The sequence below is a fragment of the Pseudopipra pipra genome, chromosome 8, assembly GCF_036250125.1.
Source record: "Pseudopipra pipra isolate bDixPip1 chromosome 8, bDixPip1.hap1, whole genome shotgun sequence".
Lineage (NCBI taxonomy): Eukaryota > Metazoa > Chordata > Aves > Passeriformes > Pipridae > Pseudopipra > Pseudopipra pipra.
Window position 1 is genome coordinate 3,827,781 of NC_087556.1, and position 17,021 is coordinate 3,844,801.

Here is a 17,021-nt window from a genome sequence, read left to right on the forward strand (position 1 = left end):
AGAGCCATCCCTCAGCTGCTCCGGGAGGGAAAAAAATAAAGATACACAAACCAACTAGAAGTGCAGGCTCACAGTAAAGCCTTCTGAGAGTACCTTTTCTCCTGGAGTCCCAGGCTCGCCCTGGTGAGGAAGAGACAGGAAAATAAAGTGAAAAGCCAGAGGAGAGAGTACAAATCCTCCTAGAGCTATCAGAGTAGAGAAAAGAACCTTCATCTGTGGGGCCTTTGGGCTTGTAAATAAGGGCATAAGAATGCTTTAGGTGCAGACTTTTGTGCCTGGAGTTTGTTTTATCTTCATTAGCCAGTGTCCAGGCTGCTGTAAGAAACCAGCAAACCTGAGAGTAATGGCTTCTACAAAACTGAGTAATCACCTTGCAGTACTTCAAGAGGCTTACCAGGCACCAGGGAGCATAGTAAGACAAGACTCATCTCCTGGAATTTGCCTGCTCCCAGCTGTGCGTGCAGAGGGGCAGAGCAAGGCTGCGGGTGCAGCTGGGGCTGAGGGAGGCTGTAATGATCCGAGTTCACCAATCTCTGCGAGAGCGGTGCCAGGTAGCAGGGCTGCTGCTGGAGACAGGTCCAGTACCTCTGCCAAAGGCATGGCAGTTCTGATATTTCCCTTTAGTGGGAGCTGTCCGACCATTTTCCAGCGCCTTGCGCTCTCCCAGCCCCAGCCCCAGCCCGTGCCCTACTCAAGGCACTGCAGTGTAAAACTGACCTTCATCCCTGCAGCGGCCATCCCAGGAGCGCCCTGGCAGAGAGAGAAAAGACAGGAACACCTTGTTTGAAAATTAATCAGACACAAAATTTTAAAAAGCAAAACAGCATCAGTCAGGTGGAACTAAAAAGGCAAAAATCCACATCTTTTCCTTTCCACAACTCAGAAGTAATGCTGTAACACCACACAGCACACACTCTCCTTCCCTGTGCAGGTCATTCACCTATGGCAGTGGCTCTGCATTCCAGAAAGCTCCTCCAAAGCACAACCCAGTCAAGACAACCAGATTTCCACCCCCCATCCTGGTTTTAATCTTGCAAATGAAGCAAAGGCCAACAAGATGAACAGTGTCAAATGACTGAGGAATGCAAAGACAGACCAAGGACCAAACCCACAGTTCAGTGCTTGAGCCCAGATACATCAGTTCGAGCATCTCGAGAAAGGCCAGCTCGTACCCCAGAGCCTTGGCCTTGCTATTTCCCATCATTCTGTTTTTATCACAGAAGACAAACCCTGCAGTAAAACATTTTCAGGAGAGCTCTGAAGCCACACATCGGCCATTCAGGTGTCATTCTGCAGCGCAGAGCGAGGCACCGCCACAGGACAGTGGGGTCCAGCCTGCCCTGCCATCCCAGACAGGAGCCTCAGAGCCCCCGGCAGCTGCTCCCATAGGCACTGCCACATTGCCCTCAACAGCACTAATGCAAAAAGCAGGTCTCCCTATCAACCCTCTGCTCTGAAATCTCTGAATGCCCTGTATTAGTAGTAGTTAGGTCCTGGCAAAAAGGTCAAGTTACAAAAACAAATATGAGGGTCAACTAAGGAGAGGGCAGGGAGTGAAGTGGTGTTAGAAGTTAGGAAAAGTGAGGAGTTGGGATGTAGCACAAGGCAGAGAGGAGGACTGGGAGCCAAGTTGAAAGTGAAAAGAGCTTGGAAAAGTTCAAACAAGGAGGAGTGGGGAGCCAGAGAGCAGCAGGATCATACCTCTCAGCTTTCTGAAACAGAAATCGGGGACAAAAGCTAAAAAACACAAGGACAGAAGATGGAGATCAGGGATTCTATGCAATAAATGGGGGGGAAAAGCATTCCAGATTGTCTCAGGGTCAGTAGGTTTCAGTGAATACAGGCTAGAGCCATGAAAAGGGATAACGTGCAGCAAACAGCTTTAGGTTAGGCTTTTGCAGTGCAGGTGGGATGCCTGTTCCTCACTCTTCAGCCTTCAGATGGCAGTGAGTGTGGATGAGGTTATTCTCTAGTACTTATCCTTAAACTGCAAGGCACAGACATGCAGGGTTGCTCACACACTGACCCTGATTCACCACTGCATTAGTCTGGGTTGGCCCTGCTGATCCCACATTTGCTGCGGTCACCTGGGACCCCCAATTTACAAAACACCAATTCCCCACTGGCACTGGCCGCTCTCACTGGCGTAAAGCATTAAGATCCTGATGCTGCAAGTCATCCTTGGACTGGGCATGCCATTTGCTTGCTAAAACACTTCTTCCCCCACCATCCCCTGCATAAATTAGGCCCTATGTTTTGCAATTTAGAAGCAGAAATAATTCAGCTGAGGACAGTCACTAACTAATGGACACACACACAACTCCAGGCGATGCTTGTGCATCAGGGACAGGCGAGTGCTATGGGTGAGATCAGGCAGACAAGCATCACTCCTCTGGTTACAAGGTACCTTAGAGCCATGTCTTCCTGGCAGCCCTGGCATGCCTCTCTCCCCCTGGAAGCAGAGCAAGACACACAAAGAGAGCAGGAGACAGGAGATGAGTCCTCTCAGGGCTCCGTGCAGAGTGCCCAGGGCACAGGTGATGAGAAACCCTCCTGGGTGAGATGAGACATGGCCCGTTCTCCCCAACTGACTCTCACCCAACCGACTGTCCTAACCAGAGACCTTTCCCTTCAGTGGCACCTCTCAAGCCTGTTGCTCATAGCATGACCAATCCCACTAGAGTGCCACAGTCTCTGTATCCTGCTGCCACATGGCATGGCATGCTGCAGGGGCACAGGGAGTCAGTCTGCGGTGACTACAGGATAAACAAACTCAGCTGGAGAAGCAGAGAATCCAAGGCTTGCCTTTGTATTGTTAACCTGAATTTTGTCTGGTGATAACTGGAAAATAAAACCTCTTCAGGCAATCTGCATGCTGTTGTTGTTTTGTTCTGGGTGTTTAGTCCTTGCTTGGAAAGACTATTCAGCAGGGATATATGTGTATGCTTTTTTAAAAAGCACTGTTTGTAATTGTGCCATCCTGTGAACTATATTTTGTAAAATACCTTCTAATACCATAATACACATAATCGAGGCAGTGTGAGCACCTCCTGCCCTGTACAACATACTTAACTACCCTATTTTCAGCTGTAAAGCAATAATTACAAATGCTTTGTAATGGAAAATGGGGACCACTCTCTCACTCTCCTTCCCAATTATGCTCCCTGGTTTTTTAAAGTGAGATCAAGCAAAGAAGACCAATGCTTTCTGCTGGGAGGCACCCACGCTGTTTGCAGAGACCATTCCCACAGGGCAGCCCTGACTGTGACAGTAATTCCTCATCCCAGAGACTTTCCTGGAAGAACTGCCTGCCTGAAGAGATGCTTAATTATTTAGCTCTGCACGAGCAAAGCCCCCTCAGCGAGAGACAGCAGGGTAACCTCCCACAGGGGGCAAGTTACAGAGCAACCACCCCACCCTGTGTTTTCTGAAGATGGCCTCAGCCCGCTGGCACTGCCCCGGCACCGGCAGGATCACACAGGCACTAGAGCTAATTAGAGAGTGGGAGCAGCAAACGTGACACTGCACCACTGAAGAGCAGAATGAAATCCCAGAGCCAGAGAAAAACATCTCCAAAACATCTTTAAACCCTTATGTGTTTGAAAGCCATTGTAGCGCAGCGAGCACCCGCTGGGCTGATCCCTCTGTGATCCCCCGGTGCCCTCCGAGCTGCACAGGGCGCTGTAGCCAGACAGCAGCAGCCCATCAAAAGCAGCACTGGAACGGTGCAGCCAAGCCAAGAGCTCGGAAACATCACCAAAGGTGGGTACAAAAGGCAAAACACCCACCACAAGTCCCCAGTGGGCTCCAGGAAGGGAATCAGCAGCATCTCCCAGCTCTCGAAAGCTTCACGCCGATTTAGGAAACACCTCCCCCATGTCTCCCGAAAAGTTAGGCCACACCTCTCCCCTCACACTCGCTTACCCTCCACCTGGTGTGGGCAGCTTTATCCCCACGGGGTGCCAGTGAAGCCCCAGGCTGATTAGCTCGTTAGCTCCCAATTAAAGTAGACACCCTTCCTTATTGCTCCTTGAGGGGAGAGGCAGATTATGAGGGGGTTATATAGCAAGGCTGTGGGCACTTTATTTATTGCTCCTTCCTCAGAGCATGACAAAAAGCCTCATCCTACAGACCTTTCAGAAAAAAGAAAACATCAGTGAAGCTGAATGTGACAGGCTGGGGGCAGTGAGTCAAATGCTCATTCAAGAGGCCCAGGTGATCACAATCACTGGCTAATGACCGTTATGGGACACAGATTTAGGTCCTTACATGATCAAAGTACGAGGCCACAGAGAGAATCTAAGCTGTGCTGCATCTGTCACTGGTGGGGAGAGGTGGTTAAACTAGCACCGGGTCTGTGTTATACTAGCAAACCTCTTCAGGCCTGAGATGTTCTTCACTGCCAGCCAAAGCAGTGATATCCCATGCAAAATTGGTCATGACAGCTAAACCATGAATAATAGTGTTTGTCCAGGGCTCCTCAAAGCTAAGAGAAGCTAGAATCTAGCCCAGATAATTGGATCCAACATTGGAAGCATTAAAAGTCTTCCAGAATCTAAATCAATCCTCTTAGGTGGGAGACAACAGAAGAAGCAATTTCCGAAGACAACAAATGCAGTTTCGGACGCTCAAGAGCTGCTACTGGGTGAGGTCTGGCTGCTGATTTAAGGGTACCTCTGCACTTCCCTTTCAACTCCTCTGAGCAAAAAGAAAGGAAGTTGAGAGAAAAGTGATCCTGACAATACCAAATTAAAGTCTGTGTGTGAAAGAAGACGCCACTTTGGGTCTGGGGAGGTGCCCCTTTGGAGCAGCAATTTAGTATCACAAAAAAGTGTCTCCGTTTTCATCTCTGCTCTTTGTGACATGGGATGAATAAGGAGCCAAGTAGGAAGAGTGTGTCTCCAGCATGACCCTGAGTGAGGGAAGGCTCTTGCCTGTGGATGGCCCTGAGACATCACTGTAATACCTGGAGACTTCCCTTTGCCAGAGATCTAGTGAAGGGCTGGTTAGATGTGCACAAGCAGAGCAGATGTCTGCTGGCAGTGAAACATGGCAGTATAAGCAGGGGTGAAACATGACTTCCCCTTCCAGCCTTTCCTTCCCCCCAGGCTACACTCAATGACGTCAGTCCTCCAGTTCTGCTTAACAGGACAGATGAAAACAAACTCTGAGCCCCAAAACATCAGTTCTGGGTGCAATTCCACCTTTATTCACACTTGCACAAACAGGAGCGATGCCTTTGTGCTTGATGGAATTACACTGATGTGGAGATGGACACAGGGAACCTTTGGACTGTACATGCATCTCAGTATTTCTGAGGAGGTATAGTTTTCTTGGAAGAAGACAATTGCTGTTGCTCTAGTCAACTATGGACCCAGATCCTGCATTCCCTAAGAACATTTCTTTAAACTCCACGTTACACGTCCCTGGTAACCTCTGAAGGGGCCTTTTCTCCCTTCAAACAATAATCCACCCAGATGGAAAAGATATAGAAAGTGTATGTGCTGCACGATAAATGAGCCGCATGCCACGCACTAAATACTTGAAATGTACGTGTCACAGCTAATGCTTTTCCAAGTATTACAGGACCGGTCTTTCCTCGTGATGTTTAAGATGTATGGAATGACACAGTGTGCTCTGACTGCCATGAACACTAGCCAATGTTGTAATGTTTTAAGCACAGCCTACATTGAGTAATATACTTTAAATATATGGGTACAGTAAATTTCAGTCAAATAGATAACATCTGGGCACAGACCATATGAGCCTGTAAAAAGTGTCCAGAAACAGACAGAAATGCCTGGTGCCAAACCTCAGCCTGAGTTGCAGAGTTTGAGCAGATTTGATGCGTCAGCTAACCAGATTTTATGAGGAAACCCCAACCTAGCCCATCAAATAGAGAGATGTAACAAATCACTAGCAAGCTTCATAGTCAGAGAAATGCCTTTGGTAAGAATCGAATTCCACCGAACGGATAAAGGCTGCTTTTATTGCCTGAGCTCAGAGTGCCTGTCTGTGGTTAATCAGAGCACAGATGTGCACTCCATTAAATACCCCACAGAGCTGCCTCAGACCCAACTTCCCCTTGCAATCCATCAGCCCAAGGAGCAGTATCTATCTCCCAGGTGATCTACCGCGCCTTAGAGAAACATATTCCTCATGCCTACCTTTATGCCAGCGTCCCCTTTTTCACCCTGCCCAGCAAAGGAGAGAGAAGGAGGGGGAACAGAGAGAGGGACAGTGAACATAAAGAGTAACTGAGCAAGCAATCATAACAGTGAGGGACAGAGAGAAAGCAGCCAAAAGAGGGGTGTGACAATGCAACCCCAGGCCTCTGGTTCTCCTGACAGCAACACGGTACCAGCCCAAGCACTGGCTGCAGCCCACCCCTCCCAGGGAATGCAAGGCAGTTTAGGTTTCTGGAGTAGATGCTGGAGGTCACCCATACTAATGTTCTTCCACATGATTTGGTTGTAGAAACCGTCAAAATGTTTCATGGCCCATTCCCTCAACCCTGGTGCAAAAGCCTCTAAAGGCTGGGTCAGTTTTATTCTATAATGAAGCCCTGTGCAGGTACTGGTTCAGATAGCATGAAATCACCTTGGCCAACAATTGCCCAGGCTCCCCACTCGGGAGCAAGTGTTCCTGGTTACATGGCTCATTACGGGCTCTAGAGAACTGCCTCCAGTCCCCAGCCTTTGACATCCTTTAGTGTGTCTCTAGCCTTGTGGGCCAGTTATCTGCCCTTGGGAGATGCCCCCACTGACTCGAGTTTAAGGGTTACCTTGGGGCCAGAGGCTCCAGGGAGGCCACGGGCACCGGGCAGGCCTGACTCGCCCACCTCACCCTGAGGAAGAGAAGAAAATGGAGGAAGGAGCAAACACAGCAGCAAGAAGAGGAACTGTGGGTTGCCAGGAAGATCAGCAGAGGTGTGAGAGGGATGTCCCACACTGAGGTGCCTCCCACACACCAACCTACCACCTGGGTCTCTCTGGGAGAGGAGCGCCATTCTGCATCACAAAAGATGTGTGTGAAATGTCAGGAAGGGAGTGGTCCCGTATCCTGTATTATATCTGAGTTAACAATTTTCCCCTACATTTTGCTTTCTTTTCCCTTTTCTTAGGATTTGCTCCCCTACTTTCATCTATTCCTTCCACCTTTCCCAGAGAAAGGTCACAACCTTGGGCTCATTCCTCCAAGATCAGTGCAGGCTCTTTGCTCGGAAGTAAATTAGCCAGACAAGTGGTTTTGTGTAAGAGGAGCTGGTAGCAGAGGCCCTCGCTGTGAGGTCGCTGCCGCGACCGCCCGCCCAGCGCACACAGAACAGGATGGGCTCCTAATGGAAAATCCAACAGTTCACCGGGAGAACGGGCAATAAATTGTGTCTGTCTGCAGAAGTGGGCTGTGGTCTGCAGGGGCTATAATTTCCACTTCCTGACATAACAAAAACTTCTCAGTTTATACAGATCTAATTAAAAAGCTCTCAGGTCTTGCCATTTTACTCGCAGAGCACCCATAAAGCAAGGTGGAGATAACAGGGGACACAGGACTCCTGCCTGCTGGGAACATTCACCTTCCCCTTCTCCAGCTAACATCTCTTTATTCTCTCTCTCCCCTTTGATCTTCCTTGTGTCTTTCCCCTGTCTCTCTCTCTGTCTCTTCATTACACCCTCTGGCCTTGACAACCCTGCTGCTGATCAGCTGCTGCTGAAGGCATTCGGACATTGCCAGCTTCTGCCTCTTAACCTGGAGGAGGTTAAGGACTCTTTCCTGTATTCCAGAGAGCAGTACACAGCCAGGGATTTGGCCCTTTCCAGCCTCCTGTTCAGGTCTGGATAAACAAGACCTGCATTTCAGCCTGGAAGTGGGTATAGAGGGGCACACACACGGGGAGTCTGTTTCATAGCTGCTGGAGAGTTAAAGACACCTCTGGGCCCAGGCTCTCCTGATGTGGGTGACAGGAAGAGATCTGTGGGCCTGCCAGAGCCCCATGTCCAGTGGGAGCAGAGCTCCACAGAGGGCTCCAGAGTAGTCCACTGATTTGCAGCCATGATTCCACAGGACATCAGTGCACTTAATTCATTTAACAGCACTGAAGCTCCCCTTCTTACCTTTCTGCCAGGGTATCCCTGAATCCCAGCCTCTCCCTACAAAAGGCAAAAAGACAAAAGAAAGTGAGGCTTGGCCTGAGAAGGACAAATCTCTGCTCTTTTCCCTGACTTACTGCTGGGATGGGAGGGCATTCCAGGGGGAGAAATTCCTCTTTTGCTCAGAGCAACTCCACTGAGCTCCTGACCCTTCAAACCCACGGGTCACCATTAGTTGCACTGGGCTGAGTCCTGGCAGGAAAGGCACAGTAAACCCTGGCAGCCGGACAACACGTGCCAGCTCTGTGCCCCAGCTCCATGGTTCCCATCTTCTCACCCTGGCTACATATCTCAGATAAAAACTAATTAGGGTGGGTGGCTGCAGCTGAAAAACAACAACAACCACCCCCCTCCTCGCACTTTGGCAAGTGAATAAATGGGAACCCGTGGCGGAGTTAACAATAGCATTGCAAAATCCATTCCTAAAGCGCTGGGAAATGCTTTGAGAATGGAAGAAGCCAATAAAGCTGTGTGTGGCAAACAATTTTGCAAGAGGGGCTGATGAGGCGTGCCTGGCTCAGTCAAGATGCAACTCAGACATGTCGCCTGGACAAAACCCATGAATCAGCACACGGGCTGGGCCCCAAAGGCAATGCTGAGCTGGGTCAGAAATCTTTCTCAGCTATTAGATGTAACCTCCTTTCCCCTCCTCCATCCGTCAAAACGTACACATCTGTCCTCACCAGGAGTATCCATCCCTGTTTATCACTGTGCTACACCTCTAAATGAGGTGAGATGTCTCACCTTTGGTCCAGGAGGCCCAGGTAAGCCCTGTGGATAAAATCAAAACAGACACTGGGGTTGGCAAACGTAGACATTACATGGACTGCAAGGTGATGGGAGACGCTGGCTGCTTTGGTTTGAAATGAGATGATTTACAGAGATGATTTATGCTGGTGAGCTCAAACACCCCCAATCTATTCTTCATGTAGATGAATACTGTCTTAACCCATACACTCAAATAAATCCATGTCTGTAGTGCTCCATCTCCCCAGGTTTGATCTAGCTGAATCTGAAAACCAAAGAGCTGCTTTGCCTTATGCATTACGCTCTAGAACCTTTTCTGCTTCTCTGGCTCGCCTGGGAAATTTGTACCCACTGTGCAGCTCTGGAGTAAATCAGGCATTTGCAGCTTCCTCTGACAAGCTAAATAGAGAGAATATATTAACAAACAAACCATTCATGTCTTTAAATGAGAAATAACCAAGCAATTTACCTGATATGAACCATGAAACATACCAGATATGTGTGTATGTAAATATAAATAAACAAAATATCCGTGGCAGAGCTGTATGTGAGCAGACAGAAGGGGGAAGCTACTCTAGATATGCTCTGATGCCTATACCACCCTTGATGTTGCCTGCTTATGACAATTCAAGTGTTCAGCCATCCTATCCTTGGCTCCTCAGAGCTCAGAGAGAAATAGGATGCTTACAGGATCCCTGACTCCGGTACTACGTATGGAGAGGTGCTTTTGCCTCTGGGGAAAAGACCTGCTTGTCCTGCTAGCAGGCCTTGAAAACTCTTTGAGATGGAAACTCCTTTCATTCCGCAGAGGCTGCAGAGCCAGTGTGCCATGTCTCCCCCTGCAGCTCCCAGGAACGGAGCTGGTTCCTGGTACCCACCTTTCCGTCTCTGCCAGGCTTCCCAGGTTCTCCCGCTCTGCCCTGTTACAAGAGAGAGATACATTAGCAGGGTTTTCTGCCCTGTCCCCTGCCATTTAGCAATGGTATGACTTTATAAATGGTGCTTCTGTCCTCTCCCTCCTTGGCTGCTTGCTAGAGCAGGGACAGGACTTCAAAGGGGTGGCAGGGATTCTTATCAGTCAGGTTTCTGTTCTGAGCACAACAATTACACCCTTCGTGTTACTTCCTCTCCGGGGCCCTCTGCAGGGTCTGAGAAGGAGGAAATGAGCCTGGTGTCACCCATTGTGTGCCCAGATAGCAGCAGTGCCCTGTGCACACCTCCGCCTTCCCTCCCACTCCCCTCCTTCCTGGGAACTTCATCGGCTCCACACATCCACATCCTCTGCAAGTCTCCTGTCCGTGACTATCTCAGCTTCAGCAGAGGCAAGAGAGGCCAGAGGAAATTGCCTGTGCCCCAGGGGAAGGGGAAGCAGAAGAATTTGTTTTTCAGTAATTGGACTTACAGGGGGTCCAACTGGCCCAGGACGTCCTGGGGTTCCTTCAGGTCCAGCCGGTCCAGTGGGCCCTGGTGGTCCAGGGGGCCCCGGCGGACCTTGGATCCCTGCTTGTCCTTGTTCACCCTGTGGTTTGTAAAGCAAGAGGTTATCAGCTGGCAGAGCAAACCCTTCACACCACCACCCCAAGGGCTCAAGGCAGACCAGCCTGGCTGAAGCAGATGAGGTAGAAGCAAGTCACAGGTAAGTGCCAGGAGAAGTTTCCAAGAGTGATGGAGAGCCCTGCTGAGGATGGCTGGGCTGCCTGGGTGGCAGGAGCCAGCACCCTACGGTTTGCAAAGACATCCAAAGCTGCGTGATCAGACCTCTCTTCTAAAGGGATCTATAGATGACAGAGCAGTCCAAAGAGACCTTTTTCTTCATTGAGTCGGTCAAGTACAATATTTATGCAAAAGACCGATGTCTCTTGAGCCTCTGAGGAGGCTTTCCAAAGCACTTGACAGTCACATGTGAAGCAAAGCCTCCCATGACCACACTGGCACTTCCAGGCAAACCCGCAGTGTCTTACCTCAGCCTATTTTTTTCCCCCATGCTATATTTGTTGGACAACACTCCCTCTGTTTTGCCAAGGACCAAAAGTAGAAATGCCACAAACCCAAAAGAAAATAACACGATCATCATGGCATTTCTGGAGCCCACCCAAAGTAGGCCCATGTGCACCAGGCATAGCCTGTTATTCTAAGATTTAACAAGGCAGTGCGTGCCGAGCCACCTGCCATTTTAAGCTCTCTGCCACGGGGCCGTTTGAGCCGGTTCCTCCCCAGGCCCTCAGTAGCCGTTCAGGGGCTGTGGCTCATGCCTCAGCAATGTCATCTGGCCCCAAGGACCTGGACGTGGGACCCAGCGGCGCTGAGGAGACAGTGGGTTGGAAACGCCACGTTTGAATACCAGACTGCTGATCCATAATTGATGAATCCAGCGAGATCCCGAGGCACCGTGGCACCCGTGCTGCACTGTTCGTCTCACAGGCTCCCCTCCCTGGATAAAGTATCATGACAGTGATCACTGTTAGTGATCCAATTTAAATTTGAAAAATGCTACTTGGTGGATCCATGGGAAGCCAGAAATCAAACATGGCTGTTTCTCAGTTAAAAATCACTAGGTGTGCAGTTGGGTCTCCACTGCATTTATCCTCTCTACAGCCTTATACACTCCAGGAGGACGCATGAAATCTGTCCCCTGCATGTGTTCCTACCAAGTGTGCTGTTTATCCTGGCTGCCTTTAGTAAAACATGCAGATACAGGGATGTTTGCTTTATTTAGAATGATAGATGAAAGTAATAAGCTGCAAATTTCATCCCTTCTTCCATGAGCTTTATTTAAAAGAAAATTTCCAACACGTGGGCCAGGCTCACAAGAAGCTCAGTCATGTGTAGAGCCACAGCCCTTCTCCTGCTCCTCACCACTGGACCCACAGCCCACACTGGGAAGCCTGCTGGGCCAGGCAGGAGGGGCATCCTCACTTTCCCCCATTTTTTAAGTGTATCCTATGGCCCATGCAAGGGAACACAGGATCTTTCCTAAGCTTCACTATCCTCCACACTCAGTGCTATTCAACTGTCCTGTAAATGGTCTCATAGCTTTTAAATGTGGAAGGTAATTTGGATCTAATGAAGATGTTGGGAGGACGCTGGAGTATATTCTTAGATTTCCTCATGCCTTGACCTCTCATTCCAACTTCAGAGACTTCCCTCCCACTCCATCTCACAGCACCCGCAGCATGGGTGCACCATTGGAGGCAAAGGGGGCTTTTTGCCCATCTCACTTTGGCTCTCCCTCCTGTTCCCACCTCAGCTGCTCTCTGCCAGCCCAGTCCATGCTCCAGATTTAGGGCACTAAAATGCAGCACAGTGCTGGGAAGGGGTGCTGGCAGGGGACAAGGTGCTGGGAAGAGCAGCAGCCCTGCCCCAGCATGGGGAGCAGCTGGAAGGAGCTCACCCAAACTCCCATTCACATCACCCTTGCTTTGCTGTCTTAGAGCGTGTTTTGTCGAGGAGAGTGCCCGTCCACGCAGATCCCTAAACACACAAAGCATTATTACCACATCATTATAGTCTTATTAATGTGTTCAGCACAAAAGGACCCCCACAGAGCTAACCAGACAGTAAGTGGATACAGTAAGTGGGAGATCAGGTGTCATTTTCATCAGTTGTCATTCTATATTTTTACCCATTGACTGTAGCTACTTTTCAGTTCTTTTAAACGCCAGGCAGCCACCCTGACTGTGCCCCAACACTGCAATTCTTGCTCAGCCTTCTCACACAGGACCCTGCTCAGCCCCTCTCTCGGCTAAGCCTCAGCCCTTGGGCAGAGCACTCCTGCTGATGTGCTCAGAGGCAGCAGCATGGTTTTCCTCTCTTCCAGGCGCTGGCACTACATTCATTTTGCAGCCTCACTTTTTTTCTTAGTATTCATATGCTGGGCTCCTGGAATTGCCTGGTGCTGGCAGACCTGTAGGAGCGGATTACACTCTGTTGCACTTAGAGAACGAAACAGCAACAGCAAAACAGATCATGGCAAAACTCTCCGGTGAAGTTAAAGCCTCTGCGGACAGAGGGAATTTGCAGCCCTGGCTGACGACAGGACGTAGGGCAGCTATTCAAGTTTCCCACTTCATCCTGGAGAGGAACTTCAGCTTTCAAAGCCTTCCCAAGACGTCAGTCCTTGGCCTGGCTCTCCAGACTGTCACTTTAAAGGGCAAACAGTGCAAGCCATGGGGCTCTGTGTGGTGCAAATGCTGAATCGATAGAAACTGAACTGAAAGCACAGGCTCAACTGGTCAGGTCAAGATTTGTCCAGTGCTGGGCAAGGACCGGGCACCTCATGGTAAAGGTCTCTAATTGCATCCTACAGTTCCCTGCTAGCATCCAACTGTCTAGACAGGCAGCAGGGTGACAAAACCCAGCCACTTAATAGAGAGTGCCCAGCACACTTCACGGGGTAAGTACAGCGGTTTGTCCACACGGAGAGTTAATCCCAATTGATGGAATGAGGGAGCTTAAAGTGGGCTCATTAAAAGCCACATGAACTCTGACTATGGACACTCTTATTCACTATTCATATGTCTGTAATTCGCTTTATGAATTAATTCCCAAAATAAACTAAACATGAATTATGGTCCTGGAAACAAAAATAAATGTGTTTACACAAAGATTTAATGCAATTTAATGAAACCATTCTAAGAGCTTATTTAAACACATTTCCCAAGTGCCTCAGACTAGACTAGTCCTCAGAAGAAGCGTTTGCCTATTCATTCATCTCAGTTAAATTTCACAGACATTAGCTGCATTTCAGCAAGAGGTTTCTAACCTCTTCTGGAGATTGAATATGCAGGAACTGACTCCTTTAGGGAGGAGGCTGCTTGTCGACAGCCCTAAGAACAGTTTCATGGCCCATTTCTTTCAGTTTAAAAAACTGGCTTCACTGCATTTCTTTTTAGCAACATTATCACATCAAAGATTTCCTCTGCTTCAAAGAAAGTCCCTCAGCTCTGCCTGAAACTCTTGGAAACCCCTCTGTAGGGGAAGAAAGACAGGTAGCAAGCTGATTAATGGCAAGCATCAGGATAAGCTTAGAAACAGGCAATGAGGAGGAGAAGTCTACCTGGAAAGTGCGTCTCTTTATGACCGGAGGTGGAGCCAGCCGCACTGAATTGAGGAGAGGCAACAGCTGAAGAAGATCAAACCAGAAGGTCACAGGGCAAAGGAGGCCATTAGGGCACCGAGAGTCAGAGAGTAGCCAGGGGAGAGAACAGAGAAGAGGGGAACAGAGAGATTGCCATGAAAATAAAGCCCAGCATGAGCACAGCACAGGGACCTGCGGGCAGACCTCTGAGCTCCCTGCGCTGCTCACAGAGGGACTGGCAGTGCCAGCCTGGCAGGTGCAGGGTGGCCACTCACCATCTCGATGCTCCCACTGTACAGAGCTTTTACAGCTTCCTCTGCTCAGAAACAGAACTTGCCCAGGGGGTTTTTAACTCAGCTCCACTGATATCCTTAGGCACTGTTCACTGCAAGACATACCCCCACTGGCTCTGCTAAGATCTGCAGTGATGAGACTGTTTCTCTTAATTTCTCATCATCAGATTTGGGGCAACTATCCAAATGGCAGTTTTCTGCAGAAGGACATTGCCTTGGTAGCCGGTGCTTTGCTTTTTCTGCTCAACAGTAACATCACCCTCTGACTGCTTATAGCCAGGAATGCTGCCTTAGGGTACAAAGCTGACCCGGACACACAGAAATCAAATGCACTAAAGCTCAGGAGCATTTGTTCATCCTTCTGCTGTATCCAGTTTCCACTTGCATGCACGCTGCTGTCGGCCTGGCACCCACCGTGCCGGCTCCAGGCCCAGGAATGCTCCTCTGGCCTGATCCACTTTCCTGTTGCTATCAGTTTTCCATTGAAGCTGCTCTTGATTTACACAGGGAGAGGCTTTCTGTGCTCAGACACAAAATCGTGCCTGCGTGCGCCATTCCCCGTGTGACTGCGCGCTCAGATCCCAGAGGTGTGCCCACGGGTCTCCCACCACAGTCACCGTACGCTTCCAAGCAGCGCACTTTATTCCCATCGAACATCGTCCTTCTTGTGCGCAGTGAAAGCAAGGATCCAGTCCTGTTGCAAAGAGAAGAGGCAACCCAATATTGCAGCATTGTGATCAAGTGGTTGTGTTTGAATGCTTCGATCCAGACAGCCACAAGCTATCGCTCCAGAAGCAGTGCTGCTGGAAACTCAGCTGGGCTGATTTTATCCAAAGGCAATTCTATCCCTTTCTAAAAGACAGTGCAGGAGGCCCCATAGCTCAGGAGAGCCAGCTGAGCTGGCTTTGACTGGCTCCTCAAGCGCTGAAGGGTATCTGAAATATCATGCAGCTTACAGAGAAGCAGAAGGAGGATGCTGAAAAGGATAAGGAGGAAAAAAACAGAGGCGAGACAAGACCCAGCAGTGGATTCAGGTACAAGTGGGAGAGTTTAGAGAAGAAATCTGAAGGCTCTCCCACCCAGCTCCTGCCCTGCCTCCTCTGTGTCCCAATGGGAAGAAGGCAATGTGCAATATTGGAGTCACATCCTCAAGCCTTTGCTTCAGAACTGGGTCACATCAGACTATTACCCACAAACCTTCAGCGTAAGGATCTGGTTAGAGCGCAGGGCTGCAAGGGTGGTACTTAGGTATTCCTGGGGAACAGTGAAGACACGTGAGACAAATGGGGTCAGTTAGACACACACGGCATTTCTGAGGGCAGACGGAGCACAGCTCGTCCCCCCTTCCCCCAAGCAGCACTTCGAGCAGCTCGAGTGGCCATCTCACCCCACATGTGTAGCCCCAATGCCTGGGCTCATCCCTCACAGCAGTGCAGGCCATACAGACTTATATAGAAAAAAAATAGGAAACTACAACAAGAGCCAAGGCATATAGCCTGACTTTGTATTTCCTTCCCACAAAAACAAAGATGAAACAAAACTGAAACAACATCCCTGGTTTTTCAGGATGCTGGTTTTCATTTCCTCACCCAGAACATCTGATAAAGAACCTTGTCAAACAGAAAAGCAAGAATAAATTGCAATTCAGTCAGCTGTGTAGCATTTTTACAACATCCTAATTTTCATTCAGGGAGGAAGAAAGAGAACTGCACCTCTGTTGACTGGTCTGTGCCTCTGGCTCCCTGAGCTTGCACAGTCTGTGACCAGAGCCTTCAGCACAGCCCATTCTTGAGTTGATCTGAGGACAGTCACCTTTCCCGTGAGCATGTCTCTGGACATGCTTGGAACAACTCATAGGCTTTTGAAAATGTTGAACTTGCTGCCTCATGCAACCAAAAGTACCTCCATGAGAGCCAAGGAAACACTGCTAAGATGTGAAGCTTTGCACCCATCCCTTTCCCACTGTCACAGCCCTGCAGCATGTCACCCTACAATCCGAGCCCACCAAACCATCGTGCCTTTGCCCCCAAGCCCGAGTCTAGGCTACTTCCAGGGATGGAGCAGCTGCATCTCCCTTCCCAGTATTGCTTTGGGTCTGCCACTGCTTTTCACCTTGAGCGCTGGGGACGGTGGGAGCCAAGGGCTGTAACATGACCCAGGACGATGCTCGGTGAACACTGTTGTTAGCTTCTTTTTAACATAACAATCTCGTGAGCCGGCTCGCTAAATAAACACAGCTGACCGGCTGTTATTGCACGGGGACTGGCACATACCCACAGCTCCCTTCTCCCTTGCTGCCAGCCAAGCTCTCTCTCCACTGGCTCTGCTGCTCCGAGCATCCCAGCCCTGCTCCCTCGGGGCCAGGGACCAGAGCCCAGCTAATTATCCAGAGGCCCGTCAAAAATAAACAGAAAGCTCTTAAGCCTGTCTCCCTGTACACCCAGATTACAAATTCCAGCCACTTCATATGATGTCGTTCCAATGCATTTCCAGTGGATTTTCAGCACTCTGGTTGTTTTTAGAACTGGTTAAATCCCCTCAAACCCTATGATGTACTCTCTCTGCTCTTGGCTGTGGATGCCGGCCAGGCCAGGATGAAGAGGCAGGTGGGGCAACATCCTGGCTTTCATTAAATGGTTGCTGGCATCGACCCTCCCTCTCAGCCTCTTCCTTGCAGGCAGAAAGTCCACCAGGCTTGGGGACCGGCACAGGGACCAGCCAGAGCACTGTGGGTGGGTCAGGGAGCACAGCCTCTTG

The 17,021-nt window shown here is 49.6% G+C and overlaps 1 protein-coding gene and 1 long non-coding RNA gene across 20 annotated transcripts in view; one reads left to right on the forward strand and one right to left on the reverse strand.

Annotated features, from left to right (window-relative positions):
- Positions 1–17,021, forward strand: part of LOC135417780 (uncharacterized) — a 76,615-nt gene that overhangs the window by 38,610 nt on the left and 20,984 nt on the right. The window lies entirely within an intron of this gene.
- COL13A1 (collagen type XIII alpha 1 chain) overlaps positions 1–17,021 on the reverse strand; it is a 95,821-nt gene that overhangs the window by 34,486 nt on the left and 44,314 nt on the right. For 13 of the 19 annotated variants that reach the window (XM_064662232.1, XM_064662225.1, XM_064662228.1 and 10 more), the window contains 10 exons: positions 13,951–14,016; positions 10,297–10,413; positions 9,773–9,814; positions 8,892–8,918; positions 8,112–8,147; positions 6,785–6,847; positions 6,168–6,194; positions 2,408–2,452; positions 718–750; positions 94–120 (listed from right to left, as the gene is read on the reverse strand). In XM_064662232.1, the coding sequence (XP_064518302.1) occupies positions 94–120; positions 718–750; positions 2,408–2,452; positions 6,168–6,194; positions 6,785–6,847; positions 8,112–8,147; positions 8,892–8,918; positions 9,773–9,814; positions 10,297–10,413; positions 13,951–14,016 (483 nt within the window). Of the gene's footprint in view, positions 1–93; positions 121–717; positions 751–2,407; positions 2,453–6,167; positions 6,195–6,784; positions 6,848–8,111; positions 8,148–8,891; positions 8,919–9,772; positions 9,815–10,296; positions 10,414–13,950; positions 14,017–15,461; positions 15,519–17,021 lie in introns of all 19 variants that reach the window. The other 6 variants (XM_064662224.1, XM_064662229.1, XM_064662231.1 and 3 more) reach the window with 4 other exon arrangements.